The sequence below is a fragment of the Apostichopus japonicus genome, chromosome 6 (assembly GCF_037975245.1).
Source record: "Apostichopus japonicus isolate 1M-3 chromosome 6, ASM3797524v1, whole genome shotgun sequence".
NCBI lineage: Eukaryota > Metazoa > Echinodermata > Holothuroidea > Aspidochirotida > Stichopodidae > Apostichopus > Apostichopus japonicus.
The window spans coordinates 10,757,473-10,784,574 of NC_092566.1; the positions used below are offsets into that span (position 1 = coordinate 10,757,473).

The following is a 27,102-nucleotide window of genomic DNA, read 5'->3' on the forward strand; positions in this document are numbered from 1 at the left end:
GATTACTATTTTGATTGCATCAATATTACAAATATAATGCGGATTTCCCATTGACGCAGATATTAGCTAATATCATTCGCCCGTGTCGGTTGTTTAATGGAGAAAGTAGCAACTTCCGGCTCGATCTCCTCCGATATGATTAAATTGGAAAAATTAGCTAATTGGTTAAGTTAATTAGATACGTTAAATCCGAACTCATAATTCCACAAGATCCATGCAAAATTTCTTCGCGCAATCATTGACTAGGTCATAATATAAGCTTTAAATATCTAATAATAATTCATGTTCAAAGTTATTGACCCATAAAAATAGACATTATATCTCCATATATGGTGCAAAGTTTTGTTGAATCTTAGCGCTACGATTCCTAAAATATGCGGAAACTTCAACTCTATTCGTAACTCGACACGACATGAAAGGAGAATTTACTCCGATCACCAGTAACAAACCGGCATCGGCAATGTGGTCAATAATTATTATTTGGTTAGCCCAATGAGTGGTTTGATTGCATTGTATGGCTTTAATCTTTAAAAAGATGTCTTCAACCCCCCCCCCCCCCCCACATATTCCATTAAAGCTGCTATCCTCTTATTATTCACACACATTGACCATTGTTTATCAGACTTTTCAGTGAGGAAAATGCTGTGAGTAACGGAAGCGGCAGACTGACCATTATTTTGACTAGCATATTTGGGGGCAAATACTAGCAGCGTGTAAGAAGAAGAAAAAAAGTTCGTAAAATATTTCAAGAAAAAAACACAACAAACTTCCCAAACAGGGAGGAATAATGACCTTTGATATATACGTGACATTATTTATTTCTTAACGTTCGAATATACTAGCTGTATGACCAATCCTGAGCATATAAAGTTGATGACCGAAGAATTTACAATGACTCATATATACTGGCTATAAATATCACGCAAATATTATACAGCATTACTAACTCATGTTACATACACCACAGCATTTAATAGCATATATACAGGGATGTGTATGTGTCCCTCTTGTAACTAAATGTAGTCGTATGTCCCTGAATAGTGGCATAATAATATAAATGTTGGAATGGTGAGGCTAGAGGATTGAATATTTCCCCCTTCCTCCACTCCTGAATGTCTGTGAAAAAGACGAAATATCAGATCCCCCAGGAAAGTACTGTTGTAAAGTTCCAACAATTTTTGTTGTTGTCATGTTCAAGTTTTGGGCCAAAATTTAACGCCCCGGTACGCACAGAATTTTACCCACCCCTTCCCCCACCCTCCCACCCACCACCACACTCTGTCCTTCTAAGCCCTCTCGTTCGAGTTTCCGGTGATGCTCAGTTTTCGTATATGATTGATAAAAATAATCTTTTGATCTTCCTCTTGAGCTCATTACTATTCCAAAATGTTTGTTATGTATATTATTATACATAAACCTCCATGGTAACAAGATCACGTAACCATGGCTACGATGAGTTGGTTTCCATTACTTGTTATATTTCAAGATCTTATCATTCTTATCGTCTCTCCAGTTGCTTAAAAAGGTGAATTGTTTCTTTTTCTTCTTCTTCGTCTAATTTTATCTCTTTAATTGTTAATAGTTTTTCCAACATTTTAAATTGTGCGAACCACTTACTCAATAAAGCACTCTTTTGCATTTCAGTTCTAATTTGGCACTTCTATATACTTTTATCAAAATTGTCGAGTATCTTTTTGCAGAAAGGTGTTATATATGATTAATCAAGGTAAGATACACTCCTAGTTGTATTAACTTGATGGATATTAAAAAAAAATAATTACGAATCCATTATCATTATTCAAGCCCAAATTAATACGACGTCCATAAACAAAATATATATAAATATTGAAATAAAATGCTTGTCTTTAACTTCAAATGAAACCGCTAGATTTGAGTACATCGAAAAATGTGTAATGGCATCGAAAATGTTAAAGCTATATATGAAAGATAATTGATCTGTTCTTTGAAGTCGGTGACGGTCAAAATGTGTCCTTAAATCCTCTCATTCATTCACACATACAATAATGATGATAACATTGATGTCAAAAGGTAATATAAGTAGGCTATATAGAACTATACATTTGAACATTTACCATATATAGCTGTTCTATTGTGAAAGTGTAAGGAATCCGTTGCATCCACCAAAAATTTACTGACGTCATGGAAGCAGGTAGCTATAACTTTAACACGTATTCTAGTTTAGTTTAGTTTAGTAGAAAAAAGGATCAGGAGGGACACTTAAGTCCCCATCAAGGACCCTATAAAGAGAGGGAAAAAACTGAAGACACAAACACTCAGACCCGATTACAATGCTTAAAGTGCTTGTCCAAAGCATTCTTAAACCCATTGACACTACTTGCAAGTACAACTTTCTCAGGCAAACTATTCCACTCATTCACAACCCTATTAGAAAAAAAGTTATGCCGAATATTAATCCTACTATGCGACTTTTGAAGTTTAAGACAATGACCTCTAGTACAACTACTGTTTGCAAACTTGAAAAAGTCGGTAAAGGATAAATTGTCGAAACCATACACAATCTTGAAAACCTGGATCAAGACCCCACGTAACCTCCAAAGCTCCAGTGTGGTGAGATTCAACAGTTGTAACCGGCTATAATAAGGAACCCTCTTTAAGGAACTAATCATCCCAGTAGCTCTCCTCTGGACCTTTTCAAGTACTTCCTTATCCTTAGCAAAATAAGGGTTCCAAGCCTGCACAGCATACTCCAGATGAGGCCTAACCAACTGCTTATAAAGCCTAACTACTATTCTATCCAAATTTCAAATAACAAGAGAGATTTAATCCCTCCCTCCTTCTGTAAAGGTAATGAATGGCATCAGGCTGTCAGCTAAGAAAAATCTCGAACCAATGAAACCAATCATGCCATGAATGTGCCTAGCAGAAGGGGAGAAATATCTGTTTAACCCCCTCTTGATTTCCTAAGCCAATTATTTCCTCATTCAACCCCCCTCCCTTTACCGTCCAGTGTTTTGGGTTAATATGTTGTCAGTAATTGAATTGTATAAAAAGTAAACGTTTACTAACATGTTTTGGCTGTCTTTTCACTGTTCACTTCCTCCCCCACCCCCTTGCCCGTAACAAAATCTTGGCCATCTGTAAATATAATGGCGCTATTTCCAAACTAACCGCTAACAGGTATAAGGGTATTTCTTGGCATATTCTTCAACATTTTACTTCTGATTGCTAGCAGTAAATGTCGAGTTGCCGCCTTCTATTTATCAAACTTCATATCTATCCCAACCTCGTTATCGTTATTTTCTGCAAAAGAAATTTCGATCATCTAATTTATACGAACAAACAGGTTCTATTTTTCATGTGTCGTTTTTTAGTAACCCTCTGACGGTGGAGCCATGGGAGTGGAGGGGGGGGGCTGGACGGGCTAAAGCCACCCCACCACTGTTATGTCAAAAGAAATCACTTCTCTCCAACGTTCATCAGTGCAAGTGCCGCTGTAAAAGTCTTGATGATTTGTTTTGCTAGTGACTTCCCAAGCTTACAGAGGAAAACATTCGATCCCACCCCCAACCCCCCACCCCACCCCCACTTCAGCACCGGCTCCAGTCACCATATTATACTAGAGGGCGGTTGAGCTCTCTGTAAAGTGGAAGTTACCCGGGGTAGCTTCTTCGGCGTCATCTGCATACATACCGGGACCTTCAAAGGTGTATCGTGATTTCGCTCTCCGTTTCTCAAAATCCAGTTGTCTCTGTTTCTGGCTTGATACAATGCGGCAACAAAAGATAATCGAACAGAATAAAGTCACAATAATTGCAAACACAGCGACAGCCAGACAGACGAGAAACACGACAAATGATGAATAAGAAACACAAATATTCGATGATAACCTGTCTGGATTCATCGTTGAAAATAAGTTCTCGTATTCGTCAGTTAATACGGAGCTTCCTCTGTTAGTGAATTCTTCCAATATTTCTGTAATGAACGTTAAATCTTCATAGCCATTTGATGGCGTGGTCCCGATGGATTTGTTGTAACTTGTGACAACTGTGACACTTGCGTCTGTCACAAAGTCTGTCATTTCCGTTTCAGTATCGTCACTGCTTTGGTCATACGTAGTTACGTCTAACTGAATATCCACTGTCACGCTTCCGGCAGGATTGGTGGCAGTACACTGGTATTGAAGTTCGTTTGATTTCAGATTGGTTAATTTCAGACTAGGAGAATGCACTTCGATTGAAAATGGTTCGTTCGTGCCATCCGGTTGGATAATCTTCCACGTGACCTGCGGATTGGGTGGATCTGATGTCACTGGACAAAACAGTAGATGATATTGCCCCTTGTCTATTAAAGCGGTAACATTTTCGTTTGACTCTGGTGCACAGGCGAATTCGTCTTTCGTTAACTGGAATAAAGGTCTACCTTTAAAGTCAGCCGGAGCAGCACAAGATGGTGGACTTAACATGGAGACATTTCGATATCTGCTTTCCAAAATCCATCGCAATCTGCAATCACATCTCCAGGGGTTATCTGCCATTTTGATGGTTATTATTCCTTCTGGTAATTTCAATTCTTGTGGAATGTTTTCCAAGTTATTATTTCTCAAATCGATTACAGCTTCCATGATTACTGGACCGTCGAAAACATCCGGATGTATGTACTTGATTTCGTTGTTTCTGGCAAGCAATTGGAATTCTTGGTAAAAGCCGTCTGCTTCTCTAAAAATATTGGCGGGTAAATCCAGTAATGTATTGTGGGAGATATCGATGACAAGTTCTGCATTGAGTTGTTTCTTTCGAACAATATTAATTGGGAATGTTGTTAATAAATTATTTGAAAGATTCAAAGTTCTATATCCAATGGTGTTATTTCCATCGCTAAATTCACCGATAACTTTATAAACTTGGTTAAAACTAAAATCAATCTTTTCAATGAAGAAGGAGAAAAGATCTTGAAATTCTGTAGAGTTTAAAATGGTTAAGTTATTTCGAGAGAAGTCCAAGAGTTGTATTTTTGAGATCGAGATGTTGCTGAAGTCTGGTAAATTAACCAGGTTCCGTCTGCTGCAATCGATGGTATTCGTGGTAGTGTTGCACTGGCATGGTTCTGGGCATGCGCATGTGATTGTCACAAAAGTGATGACAAAGAGTAGAACTGGTATTCTGATGTACATTTTGATTTTGCAGTGCATCTGTTGAGAAAAGATAAGAAAATGGATAGTAAACAAAGACCCTAACATTTGTATTAGCTGCTTCCCATCAGTTTCAACACGACACATGTATACAATACTTTTGTACAACTCTATTTTATGTGCTTATCCTTTGCTTTTTTTTATAGGTTTTGGTCTGTTTTATAGTCTTCTCGTGTTTTTAGATTTTTGTGTTCGTATTTTACATACCGTTTAATTTTCGTTTTTGTGTTTTCTAGACTTTATATTCCTTTGATTTCTGTCTTTTTATTGATTTTTTATTTTTTTAAGGTTTTGTAAAGCGCCTAGAAGCCTTTTGGTTTTTGGCGCTATATAAAGAACTTATTTATTATTATTATTATTATTATTATTATTATTATTATTATTATTATTATTATTATTATTATTATTATTATTATTATTATTATTATTATTATTATTATACATATAACTGACGAGAGTCAGAAAATCACCGGACTATAACTGAAGCCTTAGCATATTTAGTTTTAACATTATTCGAGTATTCGCTCTAGTTTATAACAACCTACAGGGGTGCATGCATACTATTATTCCACCCCCTTTGTCAACACTGCTAATATAGTTGTGCTTCCCAACATTGTGTATGTAATGATGGTCAGGAGCCCAGCCACACATACTTCTATATGGGAAGGGGGGTTATACCTTTAAGAGGAGGGGGGTTATCCCCCCCCACTGGTAGACTGAATATTACAACAACAAAAATCCCAGTGTATAGTATATAAATATATAGCATCCAGTAGAACCTAAACATTTAAAAAATCTGCAACATCGTTTCAAATATTAGCAAAACATAGTAACATTTTGCAGCCAAGCAAGTTCTCAATGGGGGGGGGGGGGCACTCCCCTCCCCTGGACGACTAAACATCTTAGCACCACCCCGCTAGTACTAAACAGATGGTTGCCTCCTTGACGATGGAACAGGCACAGTACCGAGAAGATGGCCCTGTCCTTACAGCTAACACAATGCCATATATCATTCACAGCCTATAATATATCAGATCTGAAAGCATTAAAACACCGTACGTATATGACACCTTCACAACTGTAGGACGCATATCTTGTACTCCTCCTTAAATAACTGCCCCCCCGTGGGTGGGGGGTATAATTCCTGGCCACTCTCCTATATCCATTACACTCAAGACAATCACTACCAATGAGTAACTTCATTGCATTTGTCGGGATTGAAGATGGGAACGAATCCTTATTTGGACATCAATTATGTGTAAAGATAAAACACCATGAGAAACAGAAGTAGGCTTATATAGCAGTTTGTCTGTACTAAATAGTAAGGCGATTAACATGCAGTATATGTGAACACGGATAGTCTATCTATTTGTGAATAGTGCTACATTGTACCACAACTTCTCAAACAGTGGTCCATACATGTGATGTGGTTGGCATTCGACAAGCTTATCGACAATTTTCAGTAAGCCTTACCGGAGAGTAAACAACTAATGGTCAGCTAGTAACTTAAAAGTCAAACAAATGCCTATTATCGTCAAATAAACGCCAGTAATAAGTCGTCAAAATGCCCAGAAGCTTTCAAATTTTAAAATTTCTCTGAATGTGACATTTAAGAGTGTTTTTTGCAGTAATACGAAGCGTCACAACGTCTTGAGCCGGGGTTGGGAGGGGGTGGGTAATTGTCAAAGGTTTACTACACCGATCATTTGGCTATATAGACCTTCAAACTTAACGTTATAAACCTTTGAAGATGTATCCCTTTTAATCTGTAGAATTGTATCGAACAATCCATCCAACCCTCCATATTGCCATTTCGTTTTTAGGAAATAAAAAAAAAAGTTGAAACTGTCGAAGAACTGTCTTTCTTGTTTCAGTATAGTTATACATATAAAAGTGTGCCTAAAGATGAGAGGGCCTGACGATAGGTACACAACAGTATTTGTGATATTACAAGGCCGTTTTAATCAGAAACCTTCAGAATGTATTGGCGAAAACCAGTAACAACACCACTGCAGTAATAAGCCTATAACCAAACACGCATTTGCTTATTGCTATACTATACTCACAGCTTTAAGCGATTATTCTATATAGTATATGACACTTCAAAACTTAAACTATTACCCTATACTGATTCTGTGTAAATATGATCACTTATTTATTACTAATTTTCTCTGTTTTTAATACTTATTAAGGGACATTCAAAAATGAAAAAATATGAAAGAAGAATTAAAAAGAGACTTTTACTTACAGATTCTTCAATGCTGTGAATATCATATCAGTACTCGTACATAGGCAAGTTGAAAACTGAATAAACCTGTGTCGTATCTGTCAGAACGGTGTTAACACAGCCACACTTGCAATTCTTAGTCTCCACAAGTCAGTGCAGTCGAGTGGAACCAATTAACAATGGACGTGTTGATTATCTGTTGGTAATTACTTAATGCACTACCGACTAGAAGGTATGTTATTATTCTCAAGAGAGCATATTAAATGAGTCACTGTACTGCGGTGAACTTCTCCTACTTCATAACAAAGCTTTTCAGTGTCGATTTCCTATCGAAAGTTGATGAGAAGTTATTTTCGGTGATTTCCCTTCCTCAAGAAATGCTATTGTCTCCATTCTTCTTTGGTTTCTACATCTTGCCTAAACTACGCAGGGAAAAGTTGAACGATGCTACAATAGCATTCAGAGGATGTTGGTATTAGTGATACAGCTATTTAAAACAGTGGCGGAGCTAGGGGTGTTGGTCAGGAGGGGCGAGAATGGTCTGTAGGGGCGCTTTCGACACTATCTAAGCGGAGCGCCACCACTGGTTGGCGCGTAGCGTACAGAAAGAATTTTTTTGAGTAAAGATACTCCCTAGATCGCCGGAAATGACCCTTTCCGGGTCTGGCTAATTTGCAGATAAACGAAGAATAAATAGGTGTCATCGCCAAATTACACCAACAAAATGTGACAAATGTCAATAAGTAGATGAGAGCGCAATAAAAAAATCAATAATCGCGAATAAGTAAAGAGTGGTAAAGAGCTGAAAAGGGCGCCAGCAGTCCATTTGAGTCCGTCAGGGGGGATCCGCCCCCTGACTGTATGGACGCTCCGCCACTGCTTTAAAAGCCATGCCCCCTCCCCTCCTCTTTGCATCTCACCATGTGCCTGATTTCCTTTCATGTAGGACGTTTGTCTTAGTGATACAATTCTTTAACAGCCCCCCTTCCCTCCTCTTGCGTCTCACCATGGTTTCTGCTTTTCCTTTCATGTAGGACGTTTGTCTTAGTGATACAGCTCGATGAGCCATGTTCCCGATCCCTTCCTCTTGCGTCTCACCATGTGCCTGCTTTTCCGTTCATGTAGGATGTTGGTCTTAGGTATACAATTCTTTATCAGCCATTGCTCCCCCTCCCCGGTCCCCTCCTCTTGCATCTCACCATGTGTCTGCTTTTCCTTTCATGTAGAATGTTGGTCTTAGTGAAACAACTCTTTATGAGCCATGCACCCCCTCCCCGGTCCCCTCCTCTTGCATCTCACCATGTGTCTGCTTTTCCTTTCATGTAGAATGTTGGTCTTAGTGAAACAACTCTTTATGAGCCATGCACCCCCTCCCCGGTCCCCTCCTCTTGCATCTCACCATGTGTCTGCTTTTCCGTTCATGTAGAATGTTGGTCTTAGTGAAACAACTCTTTATGAGCCATTGCGTAACAGAGCCGCCACATAATGAATATATGATAAGCTAATATTCCTTATCTGTGTCTCTCGACCTCTCTCATGGTGCCGAATCTTTTCAATTTAGTATGACTGTTGCCATTACAAATCTCTGTTTTCTTCATCATTGTGAGTTTATTAGGGGGTGAACAAAAACAGCTGATTTAAAATAAGACTTTCTGACATAAAAAAGATCTCTGAACAAAGACGAAGGAGGGGGAGCTGGCGGGGAGAGGGGTGGTATAAGTATGAAATGCAATACGAATTAAGGAGCGGGAGTTGGGGAGAGGGGGGGGGGGTATAAGTTTTAATTGTAGTTGCAACATCAGTTATTCATTTGATATAATCTAGTCTGTAGGGTTGGGGTGGGGGGGGGGACTGGTATTAAGAGTATACAGCCCCGGGGTGAACTAGGGGGACAAGGGAAATATGAGAATAGAACATATATAGTTATTCTCATTTTCATAATATACTAAGGGAAAAAATATGACTCCGAAAAAGGGGAGCCGTGGCATAATTGTCCCACTGCCCGACATGGCTCATGGTGACACTGCAGTGGTACACGTTGGGTTACAATCACGTGTAGGTATCGCCGTGTGAGAAAGTCAAGACAATAACAATACAGAAACGTACTGTGTGATTATATATTCAATCTCAAATATATAAAATATGAAATATTAGTCGTTTGAAAGAATTGTCCAGAGGAGAACTTATTTGTTGACTAATGAAGGAGGAACGTATTCTGAGCATCCTCCTGGTGAATTTGTATAAAGTTCCTACATAGGGTTATCGAGATGTTTACAATTGAAATTGTCACCGATTGTATAGAAAGTGAACTTAATCGAACAAGCGCATGTGATGTCATAGTTGCACAATGGAAGCAAAATTATTATTTTATTTTCTTCGTCTCTTTGACCTTGGATTGGATAGGGTTATAACTTTACCTTAGGGAGTTTAAAGGTAGCAATATACCAAATGACTGTGGTTTGTTCTTATTGATATGTACCCTAAGTTTGAAGTAGGACTATTTGGATGTGACTTTTACAGAAAAGTAAAAAATAAATTATTTATGCTTCTTAGCGGGGTGGCAAGTGTGATTTTTGAAGCTATGTTGAAAATCATTAAAATGCTTCGGAAATGTATAATCGGCATAAGAAGTTCACAAGCTTTTATATTGAAAACTATAAGCGCCATACATGTGATTAAGGTACCTCTATTTTGAAAGAGCGCCATTAAATTACCATTGCAGCAAGCATTTCATCTAGACCATCTATAAGCTCAAATATTTCAGACTGATGAGTTATACGTCATACATTCTCGTACTACAATTCTTTCCTGAGTAACTTACTCTTTAATAAGTTTATGGTCAATTTTCGGTAATGCAAAATACTTCTAATGGTAAAAATCCATCAAAATTTAGTCCGTTACTTCGACCAGGTAAAATTACGTTTCGAATAATGGTTTCTGAATTATAATAAATTTCAAATCACAAATATCACAGTCTTGCCTCAAGCAAGGACGTATGCTGATTGTTCGGAATGTTTCGGGATGCTGCCACCATATTTAAATTCGCGCTTGCGTTTTGTCTTCTCTGCGTCCATTTTCTATAACTGAATGTTCCATCTCGCAACTAATATTTGTTTCATCTATGTTTGTTCACAGACATTCATGAGTGTTAATATATATAGACCATTGAATGTCTCTGAGTGGAAAACCGCGTTTAGAGTGCCTGTCAAATGCCTGTTAAAATTTGATCATAATTATGATCATTTGGAGGCAATATATTAATATTAATGTCAAATAAATGGCTTTATTAATTCTAATAACTGAACCAAAAGATGTTCTTCTAATGCCATGTGAAACAATATATCACTCTTGGATAACATTCAATTCCATAACCAATTACTCCTTGATCAATTTTTCATGTATTGTAAACGTATTTTCTGGAGCTTTCACAATCTTATGGTTTTCCTATATTGAGTTTTCTGTTGTATCTGAGGAAAGGACGTTGTACGTTAGAGTGAATACTGAGTATAAGCAAGCCACTCGATTTTATAAACCTAAGACGTTTAATTTCTATTTCTCAAAATTTAGGAGTGGTATAGGCCTATACACTCTGGTGTGTGCTTGTGTGTGAATATTTATATCATAACATGTTACTTGCTGAAATAAACTAACATCATCCTTCAGGATTGGAAGGAAATTTGAGAGAAATGTTCTATACATGTTGTAGTGACGTCAGAAAATCATGACGTCGCAAAAGCGTGTCATTTTTATATTAATGCATTTTTATTCTTTATATATATATATATATATGTATATTATATATATATATATATATATATACATATATATATATATATATATATAGGCTATATATATTTATATATATATATATACATATATATATATATATATACATATATATATATATATATATGTATATATATATATATATATATATAGGCTATATATATAGGCTATATATATATATATATATATATATATATATATATATATATATATATATATTTATATATATCAAAAACGATTCCCATGGCAACAACTCTTGACGAGCCTTCATCCTACGGAATCGCCGAAAATGTCGAGTTTCTTTATTAAAAGACGGTCGTGTAATGCTTGGAAACGTCCTGTTATTTCTTCCCCTTGGCTGATCAGTTAGACAGCCAGTTTGTTCCATCTTCTGCGGCGCTGTCGGTGATATTCCTGTGACGAAATACTGCACTGTACACACTTGTAAGAACAAGCCACCGCTTTTCAGGCAATCCATGAAAGCATTCAATTTTTACATGTAGTTTCTTCGAGACAGCTTTCTACACGTTATTACGTGTTATGATATCGTAATGTCTGTTATTGCCTGAGACAGAAGATGTTAAAATGACTCCGTATACACTAATATTTGTTTATGAGTGTATAGGCCTACTTGAAATCATGCTGTGTGTTTTGTTTATGAGTGTTATAATCTTTGAACGTTTATCACAAGCAACTGTTTTTTTACCATTACTAGAAACAGCTGAAAAGCGCATAAGTCAGTCTACAATAATTCAACACATCTCAGGCTGGCCATGGTATATATAAAGTGTATAGTTTGGACAGACATCTCTTAGCTTCCATAACATGGAACGCCAAAAGGAGAAAATTATCGTGAAAAATTAGAAGCCAAGGTCATCGTGTAAAATTATAGCACATCATCAGGAGAGTTGCGTAATTATCATCAAACAGCGATGCTTTAAATTATCGTTTAAAATTAGTATATACCATAGAGATAGGTGGAGAGAGATAGAGGTGGAGGTGGAGAAAGGGGGGGGGGTGGTTATATTATTTAGCATATTAAGTAAGTCATTTTCCAAAGAACAACACTTGCCAAGTGGTCACCAAGAAAACAACAGTTTCAATACTAGGGATTCAAGCCATGCTATATCCGCAGACACACACAACCAGCTTTGAGTTTGCTTTCCTCTTCAACATACATATGCCGTCATTTTGTCTGGATATGTAAGTTACTGGTCGCCTCGGCCTTTGTACAATTGTTTTGATCACTTATGCAGACTGCTTTCACCTGGTGAAAGTGTTTTTGTTTAGTCATCTTCTGGATGTAACACGCAAGCATTGGCTTTTAACATTCCATAACTGCTTCGCTTACCCGTTTAATATCTCTATACCTACTAAAGGTAGCTTGTCATTTCTCCTTTCAAGTTCCTTTGAAACGAATTAAAAACCAATAAGTTAGCATCCTGCAGATGCTGGTATATAGTTTATGTATATAGTATACCATAGGAGGTATGTAATAGAGCGCATAATGCCACAATAACGAAGTAGGAGAATTATATTTTACAGGAAGGCAAGGGAATAAAGTCTAAAGAAATATGTCATATGGTATATACTAACGCGCATATACTGTACACCAGATGGTTCGGTGAAAGGCTGTATATTAATTCGCTATATCACACACTATAGCACATAGCATACTTTTAAGGTGTAAGCTCATGCTAGACGCCAGGCCGGGTACAGGGTGAAGACTATTGTATCCATACCCAAGACTATTGTACCCGTGCCCAAATCATCATCATCATCATCATCATCATCATCATCATCATCATCATCATCATCATCATCATCATCATCATCATCATCATCATCATCATCATCATCATCATCATCATCATCATCATCATCATCATCATCATCATCATCATCATCATAGTCATCGTCATCGTCATTATCATCTCCAGGGAGAGATCAGTTTGAAAGAGGAATCATTGATTTATAATTGAAACAGTCTCTAAATCAAGTGTGACTGTGAAAAATACAGTACCCATGTAACCACGTGCAAAAGGTAAAATGTTGATGAATAATTTATTACGCAACACAACACTAAACTAGTCAACAGTAAAGGGCAGGCTGCAGTTCAGATCCCTATGCGATCTATATATCGTGTACATACATACGCAAGTTTAAAACCAAACAACCTTGCAGTTGGGTATTTTATAATCCAGACAAATACCGTGGATAAAACTATGACGTCAGACATATATTTTGATACAATGTTTGCTTTGATCCAGTTCATACCCATATCTAGGGTGAACGAGCGACATTTACACCCCCGCAGAACATGACCCATTGTCACGGATAACTAGATGGATTTGAGTATTACCTAATGCACACATGCACTTACAAAACCAACTTTAGACTAATAAACGAGTTAATTTGGGTTTAGGCCATTCACTTTTAATGTGAATTCGAATAATCTAGTCTATATACCAGTATAAAGTTATCAAACAGGCCTCGAACCTCTTATTAAAAGTGGGTTAATTTGTGAATAGCAAAGGGTACACTTTACACAATGGTCATGTATAACGATTGATCATTGACTGTCTAATTGATTGATTGGTTGAATTATGTATGACGTCATAGAAAGTGACTAGGTTGGAAGACCACGTGACATACCAGTCAGGACAACGTTGTTAGATATTATTCGACTGGTCCCGGCTCGTACGAAAAATGAATTTGCTTGACCTAGTACGTAAATTGAACGTTTAGCCCATTAACTATCATCGAGGAGCAAACATTCCTCGAGGTTAAAAAATACTGAGTGTTTACACTTGATTTTGACCAGAGGAATCATAAAGTAGAATTACAAATTGTATAAAGTACTAATGTTTATACTTCAGTTATGAAGGGGTCTGTTCATCCGGTGATTTCAGAGATCGTTTCCAATTTTGAATGGAACCTCCTCTCGGACACATGGCGAGAATTAACCTTCGAGTTAGAGAAGTTGCTAGCTAAAGAAGTTGGTTGAAATCGAGGCTCGGTGTCTTGGATCTAGTGTAAACAGGAATTTTGTTTCTTATGAATTCGTTGTCACTTGTTTCTATCAGAACAGAGGATTAAAACTATTTCTTTGAACATATTGTATAATTCTGAGAGATTTGTCCTCAACAATACATATTTACAAGAAAAACAACATGATGAAACCCATGCAGTGACTGACTGAAAGAATAATTATAAAGGCTAGCTGTGAAAAATATTGGTGTATATATATATATATATATATATATATATATATATATATATGTGAAAAATATTGGTGTATATATATATATATATATATATATATATATATATATATTCGTAATATTATTTAAAATGATAAATTTCTGGCAATATCTGGGAAGTATGTTCGTAAAGTTTTGACAATTCTTAACAAACGGAAATTTGAGGGAAATTGGTGAAATACCAATCAACAACAACATATGATCTTGCAGTTAGTTATAATATTATCTTGCTAACCATAAATATTGGTAATAACGTCAAACCTTTTAATGGCTATATCCAGGGAAACCGAAAGCAACTTAAAAGCCTAGGGACCGTACCGTATACTTAATTATAAAGCCAGATTTTATAACGCTATTAAATTTTAACATGTTAGAAAGATCATATTCTAATATATAGATAGGCCTATATATATTTATTTTTTTACAGGCATAATTAATCATTTTGATTCACTCGATTTTGATAATTAAACGTTGTTGCTGATAAAAAAAAATGCTAACGTACAAACAAACAAAACGCAAAACAGTGCAATGAAACAAGCAGATTGTTGGTTCAGTGTCAATTAAATATTTACTCAATTTGGTATAAAGCCGTTAAAGCGATGACGCGGAAATTACATTAAAAATCGCTTAAAACTGAAATGACTAGAGTCGAAAGAAGAAGAAGACCAGCATTTTCATACGGTAGACCTTTAAAATTATATCACAAATATTCTAGTTCTTTGAATTAAAAAACTAAAACATAAAATAAAAAATAAAAACTAAATTTAAAAAGAAGTCAAATAAAGGATAGGGTTTAACCTGCAAACCATCACATGTGTATACAAGTAAAATAATAATAATAATAATATATATATATATATATATATATATATATATATATATATATATATATATATATAATATTATGATATATATTATGATATATATATATATATATATACATAAATATATATATATAATATTAATTATTATTATACAATAATTGTGGTACAATAAACATACCGGCAAGTGCTATCCAATGTAATTATAGGTGAAATTGTCCTTTTAAAGAGTGCGGTGCTTTTAGATCAAATGTCAAGAGATATACATTCATATTTTCGATTATAAAATGAAATTTGAAACTTTAAGTTTTGTTTATATAGTTTTATTGAACAAAGAAATATATTGCAACGGTACGAATTGCTAAATTGTGCCCGGCAAAGAAAAATATGACGTATAATTATGTTAATCGTGACTCACAAGTTGTTATTAATCTTGGAGTTATTTATATATTTAGAATGGATATATAGGTCTATAACTAAAAAATCTAATCAACTTGTACAAACTGTATCACTATATTAAATTGATGCAAACATGTTCAATCGCAGCTTATATGTGATATTAAATGAAGAAGAAGAAAAAGAAAAAAAAATATAACATAGGTCTTACTCCCGATGAACATTACATTCCTGCTAAATGTTGATACGTTACTATGGTTACATCCAAATCGCTTGAAATTTGATTAAAATTTAACGAGAATCACCAAATTATCCACACCGTATCTAGAGTGACTATCCTAGGAATGTTCTTTTCTTGTTTGTAGAGATATGCGTAGGAACTGTGTATTGTTTTTTGGTTCATAGAAATGCATTTTCATTTAGATATATCTTCACAATTAAGCCTATCAGTGATAATTGGGTTGTCATGAACTAATGCATATTCATGATACGCCGTTATCATGCAAGCGTATGTAAATCAGCTGCAAAAAAAACTGCAGTAAGTACATTAGTAATTCATTGCAATACTATCGTTTCATAAAAATGTCCAACTTCATAATTTTGTTTTGATTTCCAAATTTTGCATACTCCTTGTTCCATATTACTTCAAAGGCTTAATACCGGTATAATTACAAACCATAGTCAATGATACGTTTTCCTTACTACATATCAACAATAGACATGCATATACATGGCACCTTATAGAGCACACAGTAGCATACAGAAGCTATTCGTTGGATGATTGCTTAGTCCAATATGTATACATTACATTATACTTAAACATTAATATGATAGTTTACGAGTTTTCATTTTCTTACTGAAAATTGATCAGAATTCTTATTTTGGTTGAAAATGAAATTTGGTCGATTAAATTTTGTATATTGTTTGGTCCTGTTACAGAAAACAAAAATCCTATTTCTCGTATCTAGGTGTCATCGAATCCCGTACAGATACTATGTAAAAGGTACGTTCCCTGTGCTATTTATTTACTGCATGTGTGTCATTGATTTGAAATCAATTCAATTTGGTCCATGTCTTTCTTCATATAAGTTCATTATCCACACGAGGCGCCATTCATCACTGTAAAGTGCAAAACTCCAACCAATAACGACAAGAATTACTTTGGTTAGCTGTGTAGCATACAAATATGCTATAAAGTCAAATAGTGGTCACTGCTTACCCTAGCTAATTCCAATATACAGACATATTTCACTTTTTCTACTTTTAGAGCATTCTTCCCTGCACTTATACATTTATTAATTGTATAGTAATTACGCACTTTCCATTGTCTGAGAATTAACAGTGAGAACGATAATAACCTCCAAATATTTATACAATTAGAAACTTTTAGCAATAATTATCATGATAATTTGAAGAGCTATATTCCTTTTTTCTTTTTTTGGAGCTAATACCGATGAAATTTAACCTGTGCACATTGCTCATGTTGTACATAATTACGTAAGTCCGTCTTATAGATAAGCAACAACATAAATGTTTTAGAATAAAAAATATTTGTACTTGTTTTCGTTCATTTTTGTTTAATCCCCATAGAATGAACAGTATATATTTGTGTCCTTATTAGGTAAACCGTGTTGTGACATGTCCTGTGTGCAAGCCAATATGTCCTTTTACGCTCTATCAGAAGAAACACATTTTGCGATTATATCATATGCTCTGCAGACCCATATGGTTCAAAGCTTGTCAAGTTGCTGGTTTAAGAATTGACGCAAAAAGTGACGTGTTAACGTTTCTCCGAACAACCCTGGTTATATTTAAGCCTAAAAGAATTACAAGAAGGCATTACCGTCTTTTGTCTTCCCATGTTGACAAAAGGTAGGAAGGAACACCTTATAGTTTAAAGGCACTCAACATCACATTAACAATCGCCCCCCTGCACCACCACGTCACCCTCATTCATTTAAAGAAGGGATTAGTCATCTAACTCGAGTGTAAATTAAAGAGTTACTGGTACAGTTTGATCACTCCAGACCGTGTTTCGATGTTTATATCATGTCAGTAATGAAACTGTCAACTTAAGTGGCCAACACAGATCAATTAGGCCAATAAGTGTGTACTCTAGACTGGTATAGTTGGTAACATTACATTGGCGATAGTGAAGCCATTAGCAATTGCATAGGAAATTATGTTACATATCTATATACATATATATTACATTATAATAGGAACCATAGTTTTGTTTTGGATCAAGTGTAATAAGTTGTGTTTAAGCATGCTGTGATATAGATATTGATATATTTACAAATATTTATCAGTATTCACAATATGTTAGCCCAACCTTGTCTTACAAAAGAACTTAAATGAAAAGTGAAAGTCAGCAATTAACACACGATCAGATTGCAACCGACGCTTGTGACCCACTGCTTTCGCTGCAACTTGATAGGCAGCGCGCCCCTAAGGTATCGTACACGTGCCGTGGGTCGTACCCATAGGCCATAGGCATACCCTGAGGTTCATGTGTCGGGGCCACGGGGGGTACCACTGGTCTCATTCTCTTTCTGGTGCAAGATGCATAGTCTGAAGGATGTAACATGAGACCGCGACACCGGTTATCGTCTGTTTGGCGGTATCCGGTTCTGTCTTGATATAGCGGACGCACATTCCTTAGCAGGTGCATGTAACCGTTATCTACCGGTAGTGTCGCTGATTCAGTGTTAGTGTATGGGTCCGGTTGTGGAAACGAACTTTGCCAAAAGAACATGCCCTCCCGTGCGACCGAACGTTTATGCTTTAATCTCTTTCTCAAGTTACAAGTATATGCTAGTAGTCCTAAAACCACAAAAATCATGACGAATAATAAAGACGTGAGAGCAAAAATGCCAAGAATGGGCACTTTAAAGTCACTGGCGACTGGGAGGGGAACTTTAGAGCTATTACGGAGGACCTGTACGTATTGGTCATCTGTTGTTGAGACCAACTCTGGACTGACTGAAGGGACATCGGATCTCCATACTGATAACGATATTGACAATGTCAGGTTGCCGCCTTTGTTCCAGACGGTGCACCGGTAACGACCGACTGTCGCTTCCGTGACCGATTCTATAATCAGTGGCTTTTCTGGTTTGGAGGCGATTGTATAAGATGGATGCTGACCTCTGAATGACCACATGACTTCCGTTATTGGTGGGTCTCCTTCCGCGGGACAAATGAGTTCCACTCTCTCGCCAAGATTTGATTGGACCAATAATGACCCGTTGTTATAGTGTGGAGTACATACTAGATCGTCTGGCTGAAGCGACAAGAGCGACCTACCGGCAACTAGGCTTGGCCCTCCACAAACCGGCGGACTCGGCGATTCAGTTATGATACTCTTCTCAAACATCCATCTTTGATGACAGTCGCAATTCCAAGGGTTCCCGTGCAGCAGGAGATCATTAACTGTGAGTTCGAAGTTAGCAGGCAGAGTGGTCAAGTAGTTGTACCTCAGGTCAACCTCTTGCAGATGTTGAGTATTGATAAATGCCTGAGGGTGAACATAAGACAGTCGGTTGTGTGATAGGATGACTCTCTCAAGGTCCGCGTTGCCGTCCACAATGGCGGCCGAGAGTGACGTAATCATGTTGAACGATAAGTCAACGACATCGACGAAAGTCGCTTTGTTCACAAATTCTGCCGGAAATGACGTCAGCATATTATGCGATATGTTTAGCGTGTCTTCAGTGTGCAATGAAAAGCCGGCTTGCTGTGCTTCCGTTAGAGGAATTATTACTTTGATATTATTCTGACTCAGATTTATCACTCTCGACAATAACTCGTTGAAGTCTTGTAGGTTAATAACAGTGATGTTATTCCGCGATAAATCCGTTAAGTAGAGCGGTCCCGATTTTGGGAGCTCTGGTACGCTCTGGAGCCCCCTTCCCTGGCAGTTAACGGTCCTATCTACACATTCGCAGCTTCGGGGACAAAGTGTAGCAGCTTGTAACACAGAGGATCCTACAACCAGTATATACATGACTACCACAAATGGAGGGACATCGCTCAGAGTAGCCGCCATTTTGGAAATTGTAAGAGCAATCCTATACTCCGAGAAAAGAATAATAATAATTAATAAATAACCGGCAAATGCAACCAATCCAACATTGTTTCCACATACGATTAAATGTCAAGTATAGTTTCTCTTGTATCCAGGATATGGTAACGAATTAATTTATCCTGTATAATGACATATAAGGTATCACACGTCCTTTTTGTAGTGTTGTAACCAACACTTTCTCCAATAGAAATCTCCGTTTAAGAAAAATAATCAATCCAAGTGCAAACGATCGTGTTGTAATCACGTTAAACATCCATAATGATCTATTATTATATTCAAATAAATATGTTAGTGTTGTAAGTAACACTATCGCCTTTCTACATATCCGTAGTTAATGATTACATATCTAAGTGCATATGTTAGTGTTGCAACAACACTATCATTCAGTTCACACATCTGCAATGACTTGTAACGTACTATATGTCCATATGTTAGAAATGCAACCACCACTTTCAATTCCAAATATTCGTAATGAACATTTACATTGCCAATTACATATTTCTAGTGTTTTTTATCGACACTATCATCCAGGATACATATCCGTAACGAGCTGTTGTAATATGTTAGTGTTTATGGTAGTGTAAACGACAATGTAAACGACACTACCTTTAATCTACATAATCACAATAAACTGTATCATATTCAAAGAAATAATTATCAGTATGTCCTTTCCAAATCTTCATCGATGCGCTAAAGTTTCAAAAAGTAAAAACATCTTAAAGAATATTTAACGATTATAAATGGAAACACAAAAAAGTGGAAATCACAAGTACTAACACCTCTCCAACAAGAGAAAAAACAAACAACGTTTCCTTTTCTTGCACCAGAAATATTTAGAAGGGTTAATAGTCAAGTTCCGATACCGTGGAGAGGAACATTCAAATTAATCGAAGTAAAATCGAACGCACTGACAGTCAGATAACCTCTAACTTTATCGTCTTTCATTCGTAATGGACTGTCGCGTCTATTCCCTTCACATAATTTCATACAGACTCAGTACAGAATATTTCAATCAAGGCGAACCAACGAGAGAGAAAGAGGTGAAAAATGCTACAAAGCGAATAGTTAATCGATTATTCAGACATGTTCGTGTCTAATCAGATAACAGAAGTGCTCATTTTCAAGCCAATTTAAAGACTGATATACCCAAGGTTCCGGAACGGATAACATTATCAGTAAATGAAGGATAAAAAGTACGAATTTACTACAAGCTTTGAACAAAAATTAATCTTCCAAAGGAAAAACGAGGTTTCAAGAAGAAGAAATAGAAGCTAACAAATTCCTTGCGAGATAAGTTGAACAGAATTTCCGAATATTTGAAATATAACCGTTTGTCAAATAAACTGCGAATGGAGATCAAAGAGAAAGAATAAAAGATACAAATTATAACCTGGAGTACTAAGATATCATGTAACGACGACATGTGTTGTGTTGACAAACATGTAAAGGTTATGTAGGCTATACATATAGACTAGTCATCATCCCAAAACTCCGTACAACGATCGACCAATCAAATTGAATTATCGCAAAGGGTTTACTATACAATTAGCAAACAACATTTACTGGTAGACCTCAACTGCAATAATGTGGTTATATCATCAATTGGTGTATATTCAAAGGCAAGGAACTATGCTGTTTGAATTAAGCACGCGGTTTCACTCTACTGGCTGACTGGCTAATTGCTTTATTCTGTGCTGGAAGTCCTCTTGAATATATCCTTTTCATGTATATACTCTGGGCTAGCTTTTTTCCCCCCTCCTTTATCCAAATCTTTATCACTTCTTCCGCCAGTTGCTTCGAGAACTTTGTCAGTATTTTTTACTGTCATGAGCTGATGTTTTTGTGGGGTAATTAAAACATTCCATCGTTAGCTTCAGAGCTCCTTTACTGTAAACAATGGCATATCTTCCAATTCCAAAGGGGAGAAAAGATTTTTTGTTAGACCTTTCTTTGCTCTGTAACGATTCGCTCGAAAAGTAATTCAACATAACCATAAATAGTTACGAGAGAGGAGGCTTCTGAGAAAAGAGTTGTAGTATACTCTGTATACGACAAGAGGCTTGAACGAATCCCAAATAACGATAACGCCTCGAGTCATCAATCATCAGCTTTAAGTTTTGTCAATGTCACGTGACAACGGTGTCAAGGTGAGCCTGTACGTCACGAAGGAACACCGGCGTCATATGTTCGCTTTCCCTTTCTTTATATATCTATTGTTTTCTGGTTGTTTCTTTTGCCTTCTTGTAATCTTTAACTTTTCCAGAACAAAGAGCTCACAATTTTGGTTATCTTTGTATAACCTTCCCGATGGTGTAGAACATTCACAAGTTAACTTTCTACACGGAATAGACTCAGTAGCCTATATAGAAGAGAGTATAACAAATACAGCGTTGAGTTTCCCATACGAAGTGTGACGTCTATAAATATGTTTTTACTTGGATGATATCCACTTTGAACTTTTTGTAGTCAAAAGAAACCTCTAGCAAGAAAATTTTGACAAACTAAGGCAAGAGAGCACGAGAGTTTTGAGTTTGATAAAACTGCTAATGAAATTTCATCTTCCCAACATAACATATAGACCAATCCAGGTTTATTTGATAATAAGAACGGCGAAATGAGATGTCTTCGTCGAGTCTTTGTTCTCAGGATTCCCCACTTTCTTGACAAAATATGACGTAATTTAATCACTTCTTATATCTATTAATATCTGGTCATTCATACGGTGAAATCAATTTTCACGATAATGTCATTTGCTAAAGTTAATGCACAATCTCAAAGAAACCCTTTCTTAGTCTGTCTAAGGTTATCAATGAACGCCGTTTTCTACACAATAAACCGCATTCCCGTAAAGTGAGAAATGTGTACGCTCGGGGGCTTGATATGTAAGACCGTCAAGCATATGGTGGTAAAAAGCAAAAATTATCGCGAAGTTTTAATTTGTTATAGTGTCGACAGACCATTAAGTAATTTGTCCTTGTGATATTCAATATTGTATTGACCTAGTATATATATAGCGGGCTCAGGTCCGTAGTAATTATAAAATGATGGTAAACATTAAAATTATTTCGCTGCAGACTTTTTTTCCAACTTGATCAAACATGCAAAGACACTGAATTATCGGTTAGGAAAAATTGGCTTCCAAATTTCTTTCGCTTACGCAAAGTTTTATACCAGAAGTGAAGGCTGTGTCGAGAAAGGCGGTGTAATACGAATGTTGTGGTTGCCGGATTGACTTGCTTAAGTCGTTTAACCGAACTGAAGTCTATGGATTAGTTTGATCTAATTTCCACAGCTAACCGTCAAGTGTAAACGACATTCAACGACCTGCAGAAAAGAAAAAGAAAAGAAAAAAAAAACAAAGTTGAATTTAGTTTCTAATTCAAATATCAAATTCCCTTTGCCTCGTGCTATAGACATGACCACATACATTAATCAAAACTATATTATTCAAAGAAAAGAAAAAAGGAAATAAATAACAAGCACCTTAATTGATTTCTTTATGCCTGAAATGAACTGCAATCAACTTTAATTGGACATATTTTGGTTACTTAGAAATGAAGTTAAGAACTTAGGTAGACTTACGCGTAGCACAGTGTGACGAAAAATTAAATTTTGGACACACGCTGTGTTGTTATACTTTTGTCATGAAACTAACGGTTATGAAATGGAATTTGTAACCTTTTTGCTTGTAGCACACAACTTTCGAAAACCAATAAACACTACACAATACTATGCTGCGCCAATCTTTGGGTAAATAACAAAAAAACATGCCATATGCAGACGAAAATATGACTTTATGGACGAATAAATTCTTTACACATCGATGTGAAATTTTACTGCAATTTTTTTTCTTTATTTCAATAGCTTTTTAATCAAATTTTAAATTTCGGCTTGTTGACTATAGGATGTAAAACAATTTGTTCGTGAAGTCATAACAAAATGAATATCATATGATGAATATATGATTCATATGATATTCATAACAAAATGAATATCATATGATGAATATATGATTGGTTGTAACGCCATACGGTAATCCCTGAGAGTTGTCATTGGCAAATGCTGCTATCGGACGCCGTTCTGTAATTAAGCGTCACGTGTGCGTACATAATAAGACAATGTGGTAAATTAATCAAGAGTATTAAGAATGCGATCTTTCGTGTGCGAGCAATAAATCATAGATTAATGACATCTGGTTAATATTAATAAAGTCAAACGAGGAAACAATCGTAATCGTGTGAAGAAATTGCGAAAACGAGAGAGAATTTATACACACTTCTTTGACGACACACTCTGACAAAAATCGACAAGTTAATCTAACAGTGTAGGATATGTGATACACGGAGTGGGAGGGAAGGACAAATGTAGTATTATGTACCTTGACTAAGATAATCAAATTAATCAAACTTTGTATGTAGTGTATTGTCTAAGAAATAATGGTTTATTGCAATTATTAATATTTTGAAAACGATATGGAAATAACAAAATTTATATTGGGTAATTTGTTTGTAAGGAGGAAGGGGAATTAGGTATTTGTAAGTTGAAAATTGTATTGCTGTAAAGATTAATTTACGGTGTACTATGTACAGGAAGGGTAGGCTTTATTGTTATGGTTAGTCATTTGTAAGGAGTAAATACACATAAAGTGTTTAGTTTTTGTTTTGAAGGGGAGGGGAGGGAGGGGAGGGGAGGGGAGGGGAGGGGAGGGGAGGGGAGGGGAGGGGAGGGGAGGGGAGGGGAGGGGAGTGGAGGGGCGGGGTCGGGGTCGGGCTTGATCACAAATGGCATTGCAGTAAATTGTTTTACATTCTGTTATTTGATAGGAAGACAAAGTTTAAGATTGTAATTAGTATTTTTTAAACGATATTGAGATGAATAAGTACACATATATAATGTTTATTGTGTGTAAGGAAAAGGGGAACTACCCTGTTTAATAGTTTGTAAAAACAATATGCATAAAAAAAACAAAATCTCGAAAGAAACTGTATTCTTCAGGTCTGAAGCTAGGTCAAAGGTGAACAATAGGTTAATGCAGAGATGAAATAAAGTTACTGAGAGTTCGATAGTTAAAATCAGTATTGAATGGAATGGATATGAGTATATAGGAGGGTGGATTGAAATCTAGAAATACATTATAATACTGAAAACCAATGATATACCATACGTACACATAATATAGAACATATAAATATATCGTGGTTAATCGATTATACGATCGATACGGAAAAATGACAGTATTTCCCTTTGAATTTGTATATAGGCCTATGTGTATGGGCCTATACTTGGCAACCAATGCGTTTATGTGTATGTTCATGTCCCAGTTGCATACAGCGCAATTAATAACATAATAAGCCTAAGTATAGTACCGTTGTTGATATCGCATACAACTGAAGCATGCATATCCAAGACCTAACACAGAATAATTACTCTCTGAATTACAGATATCGATATCTCTACAGATCGATCACCTTCGCGTATACAGATTACAGAATACTCATACTTCTGGATTATCGGACATTAGGATATCTGTTAATCAGACAGTGTCTGAGTAACATATATGGCATCCAATCGATCAGATCACGATACATTCCCTTATATTCTGATATAACGAATACTTACTTGTAGATTATAGAACATTATTTTATGAACAACAGATATCGCAACCAATCGATCCCACGCGAGATCTTGGCGTATACAGATATAAAGAATGTTTACTGTTGGAGTAAAGAACATTACTTATGAGCAACAGATATCGCAATAAATCGATCACACCAAATCCCTTAGCGTATATACTTACTTCTGGAGTATCATAGGACATTACTTTCCAAATTACAGATATCGCTACCAATTGATCACACCTTCGAACCTAAGCGTTTATAGCATACTTCTGGAATAAAACCTATAACCGAAAACAATAATTCATATTTTCAACCTATGTAGAATAACGGTATTCACCTGTGAACTATACAATATTATTGCATCAAACTGTATACAGATCTTAGACCTCTTTTTAACAAGAATATCAATTTCGCCAATCTATCGTGTTCTATATCAATGAGATCTATATATCTATACTTACCTCTGAACCATAGCTACCGTTAACCGAAATATTATCTGCATTCCAGATCTCCATATGCCGGCCTACTGAGTATAACTTCCAATGAATAATACCCCAATATCATAACACTATACTTAACTCTGAAGTTTGTAGGTAATGCTAGGTTGCTATCATTCCAAATCAAACCGTTAACTATAGTTGACCTCATTTTTCTTCAATCAAAACGATTACTAAAGTACCCATTCCAACCGATAACACTCATCCCATCAAATCTTTCCTAACATCAAAAATATCGAAAGAACACAAAATATTGTAAATTTGCTGTATTTTGGGGTTCATGGTTTACTTTGACGTCAATTTACTTCACTTAATTGTGATTTCCTTTCCTCCTTAGCGAAAAGTAAATATTTGTCATATACCATTTGAATATACTCCTAATAGCTCGAACGCAGAAAACTTGTGTTTGCATACGAAAATTCAACATGTAACAAACGGGACTTTCCATGTACATTAAACTTCTTTTTCTGAGAAAGTAATTTGAAGAATCGCATACGAAAGAGATAAAAACTTATAAAGATGAATAATATGGAAGTTTTATATAATTATAACTACTCCGGATACCATAATATAATACTGTTTTTTTTAAAGTTTGAATTATGTTTGTTTAAGGTACCATCTTATAGTACAATATTATCATCTATTATCATTTATTTAAGTGTTTTTTAAATATGTGCAACATATCATAGCTATATTGTTTAATTTCTTTGTTGCAAAATTACAAGATAAAACCATAAAACGATTTTCAATGTCCAAATTGTCATGTCTTTGCAGCCATTCGATTCTTTGTGGAAATACTGTAAAGGAAACAAAAAACTTACCCTTAAATTCTAAGAAGTCCAGATATTAACTGCTCTATGTATTAAATAATCATAGTGTTTTAATTGTTGTAAGAATACTTTCGGAAACGAATCGCATAACTTTCACTGAATTATAACAAATGTGTTTGATAATGTGAAAACAGTCCATGACGTGGCCATCGTAGCGTATACAGCGATCGAATATAAAAATTCCTTTCACACTTTCAGCGGAACTTTTTTTTTTACTTATCTTTTATCAAGAACAACTATTCCCGGTATACTGAAAATCCTGACGTTCCACGCAAGTGACGCTTAAGTACCGTGGACCATTAACTTTCTATGGAACCATCTTCCTAAGATGTGTAATGTCCCCTTAGAGAACAACGTCCAACAGTATACCAAAAAGACATAAATTGTTTTTAACGTTTGTGGAT

The 27,102-nt window shown here is 35.9% G+C and overlaps 1 protein-coding gene across 1 annotated transcript; it reads right to left on the reverse strand.

The window, feature by feature from the left end:
- Positions 1-1,276: 1,276 nt before the first annotated feature.
- On the reverse strand, positions 1,277-27,016 carry LOC139969273 (uncharacterized). The gene is made up of 3 exons (XM_071974189.1): positions 26,690-27,016; positions 18,062-23,077; positions 1,277-5,170 (listed from the first exon to the last, which is right to left on the reverse strand). The coding sequence occupies exons 2-3, from the start codon at positions 19,712-19,714 to the stop codon at positions 3,599-3,601; spliced, it is 3,225 nt and encodes a 1,074-aa protein (XP_071830290.1). The 5' UTR covers positions 19,715-23,077; positions 26,690-27,016; the 3' UTR covers positions 1,277-3,598.
- Positions 27,017-27,102: the final 86 nt, after the last annotated feature.